Genomic DNA, 14622 nt, shown 5'->3' on the forward strand with positions numbered 1-14622 from the left:
TGATTTTATACCTTTTTTATTTATAATCTAACGTATATAAAGCAATACATTTTCCTCTGAGGATGATTTTTGTTAAACTCCATAAATTGTGATATGTTGTGTCTTTATTATCATCAAGTACAATGTTTTATAATTTCTCATGACTTCATTGAGCCATGGGTTATTAAATGTGCTTACTGATGGAAAGAAATATATTTCTGTCATAAATAAAACACTATGGTTTATGGTTTTCTGTTTTGTGTACCCAAACTTAACTGAAACTAAAAATGAATGATATAAAAGTATCTATTATTTATTTAACATATCTAAATAAATTCCAATTTCATTAATACCTAATTGGCCTGGATTTCTAGGTTTTGCTTTAAACATGAAGGTTTGTAATAAGCAGAAATTATAAAATTAAGAAGTAATGAGAGGCCAACTGTGCCCAGAGACACTACAAGGAAACTACTGACCAGTATTTCTTACAAACACTGATGTAAAAGAGTCTTCAACAAAATATTACCAAGTTGAATTCACCAGTATATTAAAAGGATTAATATTTTAATCACTTTGACCACGTGGGATTAATCTTGGGATGCAGGGACAGTCCAACATGTGAAAAATCAATCTTATACACCATACATTAGTAACAAAAATTAAAAAAAAAAAACAAACCCACATATAATCTCAAGGCAAAAAACCCTCCAAAAACCATTTGACAAAATTAACATCCTTTTATGGTAAAAAACAAAAACTATAAGGGCCATATATGAAAACCTCACAGCTGACATCAAATGGAAGCTTTTCCTCAAAGGTCAGGAACAAGGCAAGGATGGCTGTTTTCCCTTCTATTCAACATAATATTATAAGTTCTAGCCAGAGCAATTAGGCAAGAAAAAGAAACAAAAAAATCCAAATTGAAAAGAAAGAAGTAAAAATTATTTTTGTTTGAAGATTATATAATCTTATATTAAGAAAATCCTAGATTCCAGACAAAAAATTATTAGAACTAATAAGTACATTCAGCAAAGCAGAATATAAAACAACACAAATATCAGTTGCATTTCTATACACTAACAATTAATAATCTGCAAAGAAAGTTAAGAAAACAATTTCATTGGGGCGCCTGGGTGGCTTAGTCGGTTAAGCGTCCGACTTTCACTTAGGTCATTATCTCGCGGTTTGTGGGTTCGAGCCCCGCGTTGGGCTCTGTGCTGACTGTCAGCTCAGAGCCTGAAGACTGTTTCAGTCTGTGGCACCCTCTCTCTCTGGCCCTCCCCTGCTCACGCTGTCTCTCTCTCTCCCAGAAATAAATAAAACATTAAAAACAAAACAAAACAAAACAAAAAAAAAGAAAACAATTTCATTTACAAATAGCATAAAAAAAATCTCCACTCATGAATAAACTAAACCTAGGAGGTAAAAGAATTGTACACTGAAAAACTACAAAAATATTGGTGAAAGAAATTAAAGAAGACAAATAAATGTAAAGACATCCTATATTCATGACTTAGAAGATGCACTACCGTTAAGATGTCAAAACAAACCAAAGAGAACTACAAATTCAATGCAATCTCTATCAAAATCCCAGTGACATTTTTTGTAACAATAGAAAAATCATCCTAAAATCATATGAAATCTCAAGGGATCCTGAAAAGCCAAAGCAATCTTAAAAAAGAATCTGGATGAGTTCAAAATTTAGTAAAACCTACAGTAATCAAAACAGTATGGTACTAGGAAAAAGACATATTGACCAACGGAATAGAAAGTCCAGAAACAACCCTTTGCATATACATGGTCAAAAGATTTTTTAAAAGGGTGCCAAAACTATTCAACAGGGAAAAAAAGATGGTCTTTTCAACAAATGGTGCTGGGAAAATTGGATATCCACTTGCTAAAAATGGAAGTTAGACCCTTTCCTAACACCATTTATAAAAATTAACTAAAAGGGGACCCAAAACCTATACCTAAGAGCTAAAACTTCAGTGAATGCACAGAACAGGGAAAATATTTGCAAATGACATATCTGACAAGGGATTAATATCCAGAATAAAAGAACTTTTAAAATTCAACAATAAAAAACAAACAACCAGATTCAAAATATGGGCAAAGAAGCTGAACAGACATTTCTTTAAAGATGATACATAAATCTATGGTCAATAAGCACATGAGCTACTGCATATTCCCTGAAGTTGACATTTTTAAAAATCAAACAAACAGGAAGTAACAACTGCTGGTGTGGATGTGGAAAAACTGGAACCTGTGTGCACTTTTGGTGGCAATGCAAAATGGCGCAACCCATTTTAGAAAACAGTCTGGAAGTGCCTCAAAAAAACCCAAAAACCAGAATTACCATTGACCCAGTAATTCCACTTCTGAATATACACAGAAAAGAAGTGAAAGCAAAAACCTGAACAGATATATGTACACTCACATTCACTGATGCTTTACTCATATTAGTTAAAAGATGGAAACAACTCAAAAGTCCATGAACAGATGTATAAATAAAATGTGGTATACACATATAATAAAATATTATTCTGCATTAAAAAGGAGTGAAATTCTGATACAAAATATAAGGCAGATGAACCCCAGAGACAATACTAAGTGAAACAAGTCAGTCACAAAGCACATATACCCTATGATTCCATTTATAGGAGTAGTCAAATTCAAAGAGACAGAAAGTATAACAGTAGTTATCAGGGGCTAAGGAACAAAGGAGACTGGAAAGTTATGGTATAATGGGTACAGAGTTCCAGTATGGGATGATAAAATGTTCTGGAAATGGATGGTGTTGATGGTTGTGCAACAACGTGAATGTACTTTGCCACCCACACACAAAAAAACACCTTAAACAAATACATTAAGCAGAACAAAACACAAAGTTACTTTTCAAAAAAGGAAAAGAAAATAAGTAACAGGAACTTTGTTTTAAAAATTTATTTCTGAGAGAGAGAGAGAGCGTGCCAGTATATGCAAGGGAGGGTTAGAGAGAGAGGGAGATACAGAATAACAGGAACTTTTAAGGCAGAAGTAATGGAAATGAAAGAAAGCAGGCATCAGATATCAGGGATTAATTGGTGAGCAGTACTGTACTGACAATTTCTAAATAGTGTTTTTAGTGCTGTGTGAACAGATAACAAATATAAAAGGTCTCTAGGAGAAAATATTCAAGAGGATGATAATACAAAATATTTAGTGGACAATCATCTATGTGCAAACCAACTCAAGAAACAGTAAGATTTGTATTCCTTGCTAATTCAGATCTTTACAATAAAATCTCAGGAATCAGTTTCACTTTTAATCTACAATGTGTAGAAAACTTACAGAGCAGATTTTCCAGTGCGGGGATCAATATAGGTAGTTGTTCTTCTATTGTGGTCCACAAAATATGGAATTCCATCTACTGTGAATCTCATTTCCCAGCCTTCAGGTAAGGGCTTTTCATTTAATTGACTACAAAATATAGGAAAAAATACAAATAAAAAATGTTGAAGAGCGGTTTGTTTCCCAAAGTACACCAAACAAAAATTACCCTTAAATGGAGCATCATTTAGATCATTTAGTCCAGTGTTCTCCATTGTTTACTAGACCTCTCTATCTAGGTATCCTACAAGCATGTCAGTTTTCACCTATCTAGTTAGCCTATATTCTAATAAGTCACCTAAACATCTTTTGATAAACAAGTTCTACCCATTCTGCTTTCGAAGCCTCATAATTCATTACTGTTTTCAATCCCAAGAACATCTTACCTCGGCATAATTCATCTCTTTTCTAAGCTTTCAAAACAGACACCAAACTGGTTTTCCTGCCTCTAGTCTCATTCTGGTCCTACATATACTTCATATTCCTGATAGAATACTAAAACAGAGATCCAATCAAATTAGTTCTCTCCTTCAAGTTATAGCTATATCCATTGTTTACCACTAGCAATGAGCCCTGAATTCCAACAACTGGCACTCATTCTGCCCTCAACATTCCATTTCAGGTTTAACCCTGCATTCTACCTCCAACTCCCTTCCACAAACCCTGTGATTTCAGTGTAGTGCTACTCACCATTTCCCTAAACAAGACATTGTCTGTCATACCTCCAAGTGAAGCCTTTCCCCTTGTTCAGAATATCTTAATTAGTCCTCTGTTAAGGCAACTCAACTGTTAAGTATTTCTAACCACTTCCTTGATGCCGATCTTTAGACTTTGCTTAATCTGCCTAAACTTCAGTTTGTTAAGAATGTCTATGTCATAAGACTGTAAGAGGAATAAATGAGACAATACAAGTAAAACGGCTTGGCACATAGTAAGCCTTCAAATTGTTAACTATGAGTTACTATATATTAATCATTATCTTTGGGTCTCTCAAAGCACTTCCTTCATACTGCTAGCACAGCATTTATCAACTTTTTCAGCTTGTGTGTCTGGCAACAACTTCCCACCCTGCAAATACCACATGAGTTTTAAAACAGAAGCTAGACAATAAGGCAACAGTGAATTTTTATTTGTTATATATTAAAATAATTGAGGCATTAGCATTAAGTATTCAAAACTCCTTACTAGTGAACCTAAGAAATTTTTACATTTTTATTTTTTATTTTTTAGAGGAGTGGGCACATGAGTAGGGGAGAAGGGTAGTAGGAGATAGAGATCCCAAGGAGGCTCTACCCTCATCATGAAGCTTGATGCAGGGCTTGATCCCATGACCCTGGGATGATGACTTGAGCAGAAATCAAGAGTCAGACACCCAACCGAGCCACCTAGACACCCCAGAAATTTTTACATTTTAAAATATATACACTAGGGGTGCCTGGGTGGCTCAGTTGGTTAAACATCCAATTTCAGCTCAGGTCATGATTTCATGGTTCGTGGGTTTGAGCCCCACATTGGGCTCTGTGCTGACAGCTGAGAGCTTGGCACCTGCCTCAGATTCTGTGTCTCCCTCTCTCTCTCTCTCTGCCCATCTCCTGCTCATGCTCTCTCTCAAAAATAAACATTGAAAGAAATTTAAGTATTCCAGTAGAATGGGCAGGGAACTATTGAACACTTCCTTTGCTGTTTGTGTTTGTGTATTCCATCCTAATGCTCACCAGTCTTTTTAGCTAGTTAGGTGTAATAAGTGTTCCAAGTTTTACCTAGGTTTGCTAGTTCATTTTTCTCTATTCTATAGCTTCAACTTTCTTACCTGGTGGGTTTAGTGAAAGAGAAAAAACTAGAAATGTCCAAGTTCACATCAGAAAGGAAGAAAGGGAGGGGTTGGAGGCATTTAAATTGACTGGTTTTAGACAGCCACTAATGCTGCAGGATTGTCATTTTCATTGAGTGTACTTTAGAAAAACAAAAGGCTGAGAACCACTCTCTAGAACAGTATTTTGTAAACTATCAAAGGGTTAAGAACATTTCTCTTTATTCACAGAACTGAATGTCAGATAAAATAAACTACCAAGAATTTTTTAAAGGTAACACTTATTTGTTAGAATTATATTTGCAAGATAGACACAGTAACAAATTGTCTTGAAGACAAAATTGGATAGAACTGGGTCATTTGTATTATTTATTAAAATATGATTCTCACTCTAGTTCTAAAACTTTAAAGGTCCACCAAGGTAGAACAAAAAAATGGTAGCAAATTACAGAAAGGTTACATGGTCTATTTTGTCCTTCAAGAGAGAATTTTAAAGAGCAATTTAAAATGTTACCTTTAAAATTCTTAATTCTTCCTTTTGGGAAATTTAAATCTTTAAGTTAAATATTGTAACAACATAAAAAAATGTTGATTTGTTAGTATCCAGAAATAGATAACAAGCTTCAGTGAGTTCTAGTCTCTCAAGTGAGTGATCAAATCTGAAAGTGGAACCCCTGAATTCGTACCCAGTTGGTCTGAAGTGACAGCAGTCTGGAGACTGCTTTCTAACTTTACAGAAGTTCCATTTATAGAACTTCCATTCCTTGCAGAGTGGAACCCTCAGGTGGTCTGATAAATGCACATTATTAGATTTTATTATGAGCTGATTGTGTCCACCTGCAAATTCCTACATTAAAGTACAAATCCTCAGTACTTCAGAATGTGACCTTATGAAACAGGGACATTGAAAAACATAATTAAGATCATATTAAGAGTACAGTGGGCCATTAATCCAATATGGCTGGTGTCCTTATAAAAGAAATTTGGACACTGAGACATGTAGACCTGAAGAATGCTATGTGAAAACTGCAGCTGTGCTGCCATAAATCAAACTACCAGAAACTAGGAGAAAGGGCTGGAACAAATCCTTCTCTAGTGCCTTCAGAGGGAGGAAAGTCCTGCCTACACCCTGCTTCCTGGACTATGAGACTAATTTCTATGTTTAAGCCATTTAATTTGTGGTCATTTGTTAGGGCAGCTCTAGCAAACTAATACATATACTATTACATAATGTTACAAAGAAAAAAGTATATACACAGTTACCGAAACTTTAAAAAGAAATTCATCTTTGAGATACAAACTTCCAGTTATAAAATAAATAAGTCACAGGGATGTAAAGTATAGCAAGGGGAGTATAATCAGTAATGTCATAATAACTTTGTATGGTGACAGAGGGTAATGAGCTTTATTGTGATAATTTCATAATGTATATAAATGTTAAGTCACTATGTTCTACACCTGAGTATTTTATGTCAACTATATTTCAATTAAAAAAAGACAAACTTGCAATAACAAGTTGGGTCTCTTCGCTAATATACTGACTAGCAAGTTCCTGTCATTATTTATGAAAACAGTATTTTCAGATAACTCTAACAACCACAACATGATATTAAAAACTTAGGATTTCTACTGACAGCAAAATTCTAGGCAATGCTAATTCTACTAGGGTTATAGCTTATAATCATAACAAAAGGAAACACTAAATTTCAGGTAAAGGTTAGTAAAACTGAATCTGTACTTATTCCCCCTAAGTCACATATTCCCTGAATTCTGTCTGGTAATCCCAGGTTGCAAAACCCTGCTTTAGAATTACTAGTCTTACTAATAATAAATAAGAATCCTTGAATACACAGTATATTTATATATACCAAAGAGATCTTTCCCCTACTCTCAAGAAAGTCATATTCATTATGTGAAATCATACAATTTTTTCTAAAGTATGGGTGAGTAATGTTTAAGGACTTTGAGGAAAGACCATGTAACTTGATACTTCCCATAACTGAGTCTAAAATAGGATATATTTTTTTAAATGTTTTATTTATTTCTGAGAGAGAGAGAGAGAGAGAGAGACAGTGTGAGCAGGGGAGGGTCAGAGAGAGAGGGAGACACAGAATCTGAAACAGGCTCCAGGTTCTGAGCTAGCTGTCAGCACAGAGCCCGACATGCGGCTCGAACCCACGAACTGCGAGATCATGACCTAAGCTGAAGTCAGACGCTTATTAACTGACTGAGCCACCCAGGCGCCCCAAAAATAGGATATAATATTTAAGAGGTTATCTATATACTAGTACTGAAAGTTCTTACCCTTGACTTCTGGGGTCCTCCCATTGTGTAATACGAGTGTTGTGGTTGACAAAATATACTCTACCATTGCTGTCTGTTCTCTTCTCTTAAAAGAAAAAAAAATAAGCAAAGCGTTAGAGATGGCATAGTCTTCTTCTACAAACTAAAATAAAATGTGCTGAATTTGCCCATTTGTCATTGCATTGATTTTGTAGTTAAAAACATTTTTTTAATGCTTATTTATTTTGAGAGAGAGATTACACAAGTAGGGAAGGGGCAGAGAGGATCCCAAGAAGCCTCCACACTCAGCACAGAGCTAGACATGAGGCTCAAACTCATAAACTGTGAGATCATGACTTGAGCTGAAACCAAAAGTTGGACACTTAACTGACTAAGCCACCCAGGGGCTCCTGTAGTTTTAAAATCACTACTTTAAATGTTTAATTTATTCTTTCACCATGAAATTCATATATTTGCTGGAGTTATAAAAATATCATCACAGTCTAGAAGCTAAATAGATTTAATTCACAATGTCCTGCCCCCAGGACTTTTTTGTTCAATCCAACCAAAGGTAGCAAGAATAATTAACATTTTAACTTTTCATACATGATCTCATTTTATCCTTAACAGTCCCAGGAGTAGATGGTTTCAGTTTATCTGGAAGATAAGGAAACCTGGACAGGTTAAATGATCTGCCTTAAATCTCAGGATTAAGTGGCAGTGACAGAATGGAAACTGAGGTTTCTATTCAGGGATTTTTTGCATACCACATCAACTCATTTCTTAAAATAATAATGGCTGGGGGACATAACTTGTTACTTTGTTATATGCTAGGCATTATTCAACTAGGGAAGACCGTGCCGGGAGCTGCACCGGCCTCTCTGGATGGCAGTCACAGCAAGGAAGTGACAATGTTTGTAGCTCCTCCCATGAGAAATGAAAACTGGTATCTCCTTCTGCTACTATTGGCTCATGTTGGATATAAGCCTACTGGTATTGACCAGGCCTCAAAATATTCCATATCAGACCCATATTCTGAATACAGATACTTCATAAGGAAAAGCATATTCCTGCCTTTACAAAAGATTTTTTGGATGAAAGCTCTATGGGTGATTGTCAAAAGGCTCTTCCTATGGGCCTTGCAGATCCGAGACTTAGGGGGTTAAGAACACAAGAATTAAAATTGAGCCTGGCCCTGAAACCAAGGGCCTGTTTTGGGGTTAAGAGCAAAACACAGTTACCACATATATCTTTGCTAATTGGTGAAACATAACAGTCCCTCAAGGCCTACTTTCCACAAACACCCTCTCTTACACTGGCAGCTGGGATGAGGATAGATAAAAGTAGCTAAAACATAACCCAGGGGCAAAAGATTGACCCATTCAGGGCCCCCATGTTAGTCTTCACAAACAAACCAATTCACAAACATTCATCCTCTTGAGAGCCAGACAAAATACTCCTAACTTATCTATATACAATTTGACCTATATGTTATCCTGTTTTTTACTAAGAACATTCTGTTATTTCCTTGGTCAGAATAATTCTACTATTGTTATAACAAAAGGCCTCCCATTGTAAGAAATTCCTTTCTATGACTTCATCTTGTTGCTGAACCTTTAAATAAAGATACAAAAACCCACAGGACAGAGATGCCTGCCTGGTGATCAGAAAGAATCTCCAGGGCATCTCTCACTCTCTTTCTCTTTCGCCGACACCGTCCATCCTTCAGGGACCCCTGGACCTGTCGGAGCGGGCTCAGCCTCCGGCAAGGCAGTGTTCCAAAATATATCCTGTTTTTTATGCACTCAGTCTCCAAATCCTAAATATCTAGAGTAACTTTTTACACAAAGGCTGAACAGTGAGCTCAGTTCTTTAATGTACTGGCTTTGAAACTGCTACTTCCTTCCCTGTCTGCTTCTTGCTTTACTTAAGGTTCTTCTTGTTTTCTTATCCCATTCTATAAAATTTCCCTTGTATCCCTGAGCTTTCTCATTAGGGCTTAGAAGACATATGGATATCATTTTCTTTTTTAATATTCAAATAATTTAAAAAATTTTAAGTTCTGCTGTTTTCAACTACTGACTTCTCTATTACAAATTAATTCTTCATCAAAGGATAATTCCTGTACCCAAATTTTCTTAGATATCTCAAAATAAATTAAGTGAAGTAATAAAGAATATAGAATGGATTCCAACATTAAAAAAACAGTCTCTAAATATTAACAATTTCAAACAAAATTTTAAGGTTAATTCCAAGCTGATAAAGCCACTTTTTTATTTTATATGGTTTGAAAAATTGGTATCTATTTTTCAAGTAACATTTAGGTTCTTTGAATTGTTTTCTAAGCAAGCTATTGCAGGACAAGTCTTAGACCAAATTATATAGCTATGTCAAGTTAGTATTTGGTAACTTTTAACTATATCTCCAGCACTAATTTCATGATTTTGAGTAGAGTGATATGTGAGGTTAGAAGGGGTATGCTGATGAGCATCATGAACCCCATCCTTACATCTCAGGTACTTTCTACATCATTTGAACGTAAAATGGAAACAGAACTCCAAGTATGCATAATATACAGAAAAATGGGATTCTGCATCTTGTGATACACTGTGAATATTAATACTGGCCTTGCTGCTCATGGCATCTTCAGTGTAAAATGTAACCAACTTTAAGTCTGCCTCTGAGGCAAAAAGAAGCATCCACAGTGCTACAGCTCATTACACGATAATTTTAGTTAATATTCTTGGCAATCATATTAAATTTAAAAATTTTAAATAAATTTGAAAAATCTATAATTTTTTTGTATTTGAATAATTTCAAAGTAATTTTTTAAATGTTAAAAGTAATACCCTAAGTGTATACCTGCCACATAAGTTCAGGTTTCAGGACCAGCAATTTTCTCTTCAAAAGTTAACATAAGGCAGGATAAATTTAATAGAAAACTGATTTTCTATGTATGTTCTAAGTATATACTGCTGATACCAGCAATTCAATTCTTGGAAGAAACTGTGAAAAACAAAATTTAAAAAGGTGGATGTACTTGCAAACTGAAGACTCATCTGCTTTTAATGAGACGTACTGTGGCACTAGAGCTGATTTCTTTCTTTGTTGAAAGAAGTCACATGATAATACTGAGATTACTAAATATCAAACCTGAATGCAGATCAGAGTACTTCCTGACTTGGTGAATAAAACAGTAAAAAACAGAAGTTTTTTGCTGTTCTACATATTCTTTCACAGCAACTCTCAAAATTAGAAAATATCTTTAGACTTGATGGGTAAAACCAGTTATACAAAGCCCTATTAGACTACATTGTTGATCTGAAAGCATTCTTTGTACTCTAGCCTCTTTAGTTTGCATGTGTTAAAAAATCTTTCACTGTCAGCTTGTGAGGCAGTGATGTCTAGTCCAAGCACAAAAAAGTCTGAAATGTGAGGAAGCTGGATTTAAAATACATACTGTGTTGGGAAACCTTGCTCTCTCTCCCAAAATAAAAAAATTTAAAAAATAAAATAAAATACATATTATGTCACTATAAAAATAATACTGCCAATTTCAGAATGTAAACACAGGTTGTAAATTGGGGTTTTATTTCCTTGGGTCAATCCTGAGGATATGTCAAGTAGAGTTTCATCTGTTACAATATACCAATGTTGTCACTGGTTCCACAGTGGGCCATGTGCCCCAAAGGCAGAGAGTCATGAAGAAGTGTTCAGTCTAAGTAGCACAATTATCATAAACTCATTTAGGGAGAGGGGTACACCTCTATTTCTTAAGTATGAAACATAAAAATAAGCAGAATGTAAAATAAGCAAGACAAGATTCTGATAACTTGGGTAACCTGGGATTGGGCCTTTAGAGGCAGTATTTTAGGGAAGTGTTGTTGGCTAAAGTGAAAATGAGAAAGATCCTAATGATGAGGATAATAAATATACAAGGTACCAACATGCAGGAAAAACTTATTTGAATAAAGGCAACATAGCCGATAATTCATGCTTCTATGGGTTAGAGGCCATTTTTTCCTACAGCTGCTCTGGAGAAGGAGTAAAAGGTCTGTATTTCTGACAAAAGCTAATTGGGTCATGGTTCATCTGCAATAAAATTAAGAGGATAACGTGACCTTCAGATATATCCTTTCAGTGCATTAATTTCTCCTCTAGATATATGACAATATATCTAGAAATAAAAGCTGGGAAAATCATCCATGTGTAAAAATGCAATCTGACAGATCTAGTTCAACATGCTCCATAAAGGCAACATCCCCTTTTCTAAAGTACTTCATACCAACCATGTATTCTCCACTCTGAAACTCACATACAAGACTCCTTACCATACTGCCATGCTTTGGTGAAACAGAAATTCACAATTCACTTCCATATGCCCTCCCTTTGTTACACGATTAATAGCAATAACAGTTATAAGTACGACCTATTACACTTTTATCTTTTTGTCTCACAAGAATGTTAAAGATAAATAACTCTAAGAACAATGAGGCTTCTCACAGTATCATTTACTGCCCCGATTCATGTGATTTTGACACATTAATTTTTTCTCCATTGCCCAATAATGCTAGAGCAATCTATTTTAAAGACCAATGTCTCCCAACAAGACTATCTAGAAATAATACTTTCAGAATTTACCCCCCAAATTATGAAATATCTGTGGCTCTTGAAGATATAACTGTAAGTAGTTCCATAAATGGGTTTACGGTTTTCAACTTTCTAAACTCTCTTCAGCTTCCTTGCAAAACTATATAGCCATGTTTATTCTAGAACCTTGCTACTATGCTATGTGTCATATAATACTATAAGATGTTCCCCTTTCCACTTTCAATTCTTTCAATTCCAATTTCAATTCCAATTTCAATTCTTTCAAGATTACATTAACTCACCCATGCTCTGAACAGTATTTTTAAGTTTATTTGAGAACGAGAGAAAGCATACACGCATAAATAGGGGAGGGATGGGGGGAGGGGGAGAGAATCCCAAGCAGACTCCCTGCTGTCAGTGCACAGCCCGATGTGGGGCTTGATATCACCATGATATCATGACCTGAGTTGAAATGAAGAGTCAGACACTTAACAGACTGAGCCACCCAGGCATTCCTGAACAGTGTTTCAGAAGCACAAATGTGGTCAAAATATTTAAGCTTTTTATTTTGAAATAATTATTACAGGATGTTGCAAAACTCATTCCAAGAATCTCATGGATCCTTTACCAGCTTCTCCCCATGGTAATATCTTATATAGCCGTAGTACAGTATCAAAATCAAGAAATTGACATTGTTATGTTACTGTTAACTCTAGACTTTATTCCATTTCCACCAATTTTTAAGCTGAATTCATTAATATGGATGTATAGTTCTATGCACTTTTATCCCATGTATACAGATTTGTGTAGTCACCACCATGATTAAGATATAGAACTATTTCACCACTATGTAAGAACCACTTATATTATTACCTCTTGTATTGGCACCCACCTACAACTGGCTCTGGCTCCTGACAACTACTAACCTGTTTTCCATTTCTGTTAATTTGTCATTTTGAAAATATTACATAAAATGAATCATACAGTATGTAATCTTTTGAGACTGACTTTTTTCCACTAAGCACAATGCCCTGAGGTCCATTCAGATTGTTGTATCAATAATCCAGTTCTTTTTATTGCTAAGTGAGCAAAATATTTTTAACCTTTAAAAGAGTAAAATAATTCTGTATTCCAATATAAGTTAATTATAATAAGAAAGTCAACTTAGAATTTTAATGCCTTTTTGGGCATTTTAATACCCATTTGGCACTCTGAATTAAACTAACACAGCCAAAAAGCCTCCAGACATTCACTCAGGCAAGAGCAGGCTACCATCCATAAATATCTGATTTTTAAAATGACCAAATGCAATGAAAAAAAAAATCATGTGACTTACCCCATCCAGGTGGCAGGGGACCAAGGGGATCAAATTCTTTATTTTGTGATGTAGTAAACAAATCTTGATTCTAAAAAAGAGCAACAACAACAAAAAGGTGAAATAACGAACAACTTAATCAAATAACCTGAAAGCAAGGTTAGGCGTTCTGGTATGTCCTTCCCTGGCCATGTGCAATATAACACACTCTTAAAGAGTTCACGTCTTAAGACATGGTCACACAGTCAATGGACAAATGCCAGTACACTCTGGTGGAGAAAAAAAAAATCTGTGTAAACATTAATGCTTGAAATTATTTGAAATTCAAATATTACAAATATATTAATTGTCAACCACAAAGAACCATTTTCTTCTTCTTCAGCTACAAATCAGTAATTAGAGAAATATATAAATCCTCAAAGAGTCATTTATAAACAGTACGAAGAATCATTGGATGGCTGAGAATAACCTTGTATTTCTAACTCAGAAAGAATTACATACAAAACATGGTATATACAAATATTGTGGGAGCTAGGGGAACAGGAAAAACAGGCTGTCAGATGAGTAAAAAGAAAGAATTCTAGTTTGAAAGAGGTGACAACCTAGATCTGTATAGAAGATTTCTTAAATTTCTGTTTCCAATGACCATTGGTGGAGACAGAGAAGCCTGGCTAGATAAAAGGAAGCCATTTGGAAAAAGGAGTCAACCACTGATAAAAGAGAAGCGAAAGTCATAGTGACTCTATGCAGGGTTAATGGGTATATTCTGGTTTAAATGTATAATAAAGACAATATGTGGTCTCTCAGAGGAAGATTTGGTTAAATCTTTCTCCATTAGTAAGATAAAACAAGTAAATAATAGACTCTAACTGCTTTTCAAACAAAAATTATTAATAGAAAAAAATATACAAGTTAAATAAGGAAAGCGAGCCCCAAATACTCAGCACGAAGATTCAACAATTAGTAAGACTAACAAATTTTCTTTTTTCCCCTCTTCTTTGTTGAACCATTGAGTCATTTCACCCCTATGTCTTTCTAAAATTTGTGGACATCTTACATACCATAATATTGTTATCACACCTAACACAGAATCTATGTTAATTTTATTATCTAATACCCAATCACTAATAAGTCCTCACCTTACATTTGGCTGAATCTCTTAAATCTTGAACTATAGCAGTTCCCCCTACGGTCTTTTTTTTTTTTTCTTTTCTTGTCACTGACTTATTACAGAAACTGGGTTAACTGTCAAGGTTTTAAAGTATATGACAGATAT

General features: G+C 34.9%; 1 protein-coding gene across 3 annotated transcripts in view; it reads right to left on the bottom strand.

Annotated features, from left to right (window-relative positions):
- ITCH (itchy E3 ubiquitin protein ligase) overlaps positions 1 to 14622 on the bottom strand; it is a 139836-nt gene that overhangs the window by 29819 nt on the left and 95395 nt on the right. For all 3 annotated transcript variants that reach the window (XM_039248704.1, XM_039248705.1, XM_039248706.1), the window contains exons 12-14: positions 13368 to 13437; positions 7463 to 7547; positions 3310 to 3438 (exon numbers count right to left, since the gene is read on the bottom strand). In XM_039248704.1, the coding sequence (XP_039104635.1) occupies positions 3310 to 3438; positions 7463 to 7547; positions 13368 to 13437 (284 nt within the window). The remainder of the gene's footprint in view (positions 1 to 3309; positions 3439 to 7462; positions 7548 to 13367; positions 13438 to 14622) is intronic.

The sequence above is a fragment of the Hyaena hyaena genome, unplaced genomic scaffold, assembly GCF_003009895.1.
Source record: "Hyaena hyaena isolate Hyena2069 unplaced genomic scaffold, ASM300989v1 scaffold_315, whole genome shotgun sequence".
NCBI classification, from domain to species: Eukaryota; Metazoa; Chordata; class Mammalia; order Carnivora; family Hyaenidae; genus Hyaena; species Hyaena hyaena.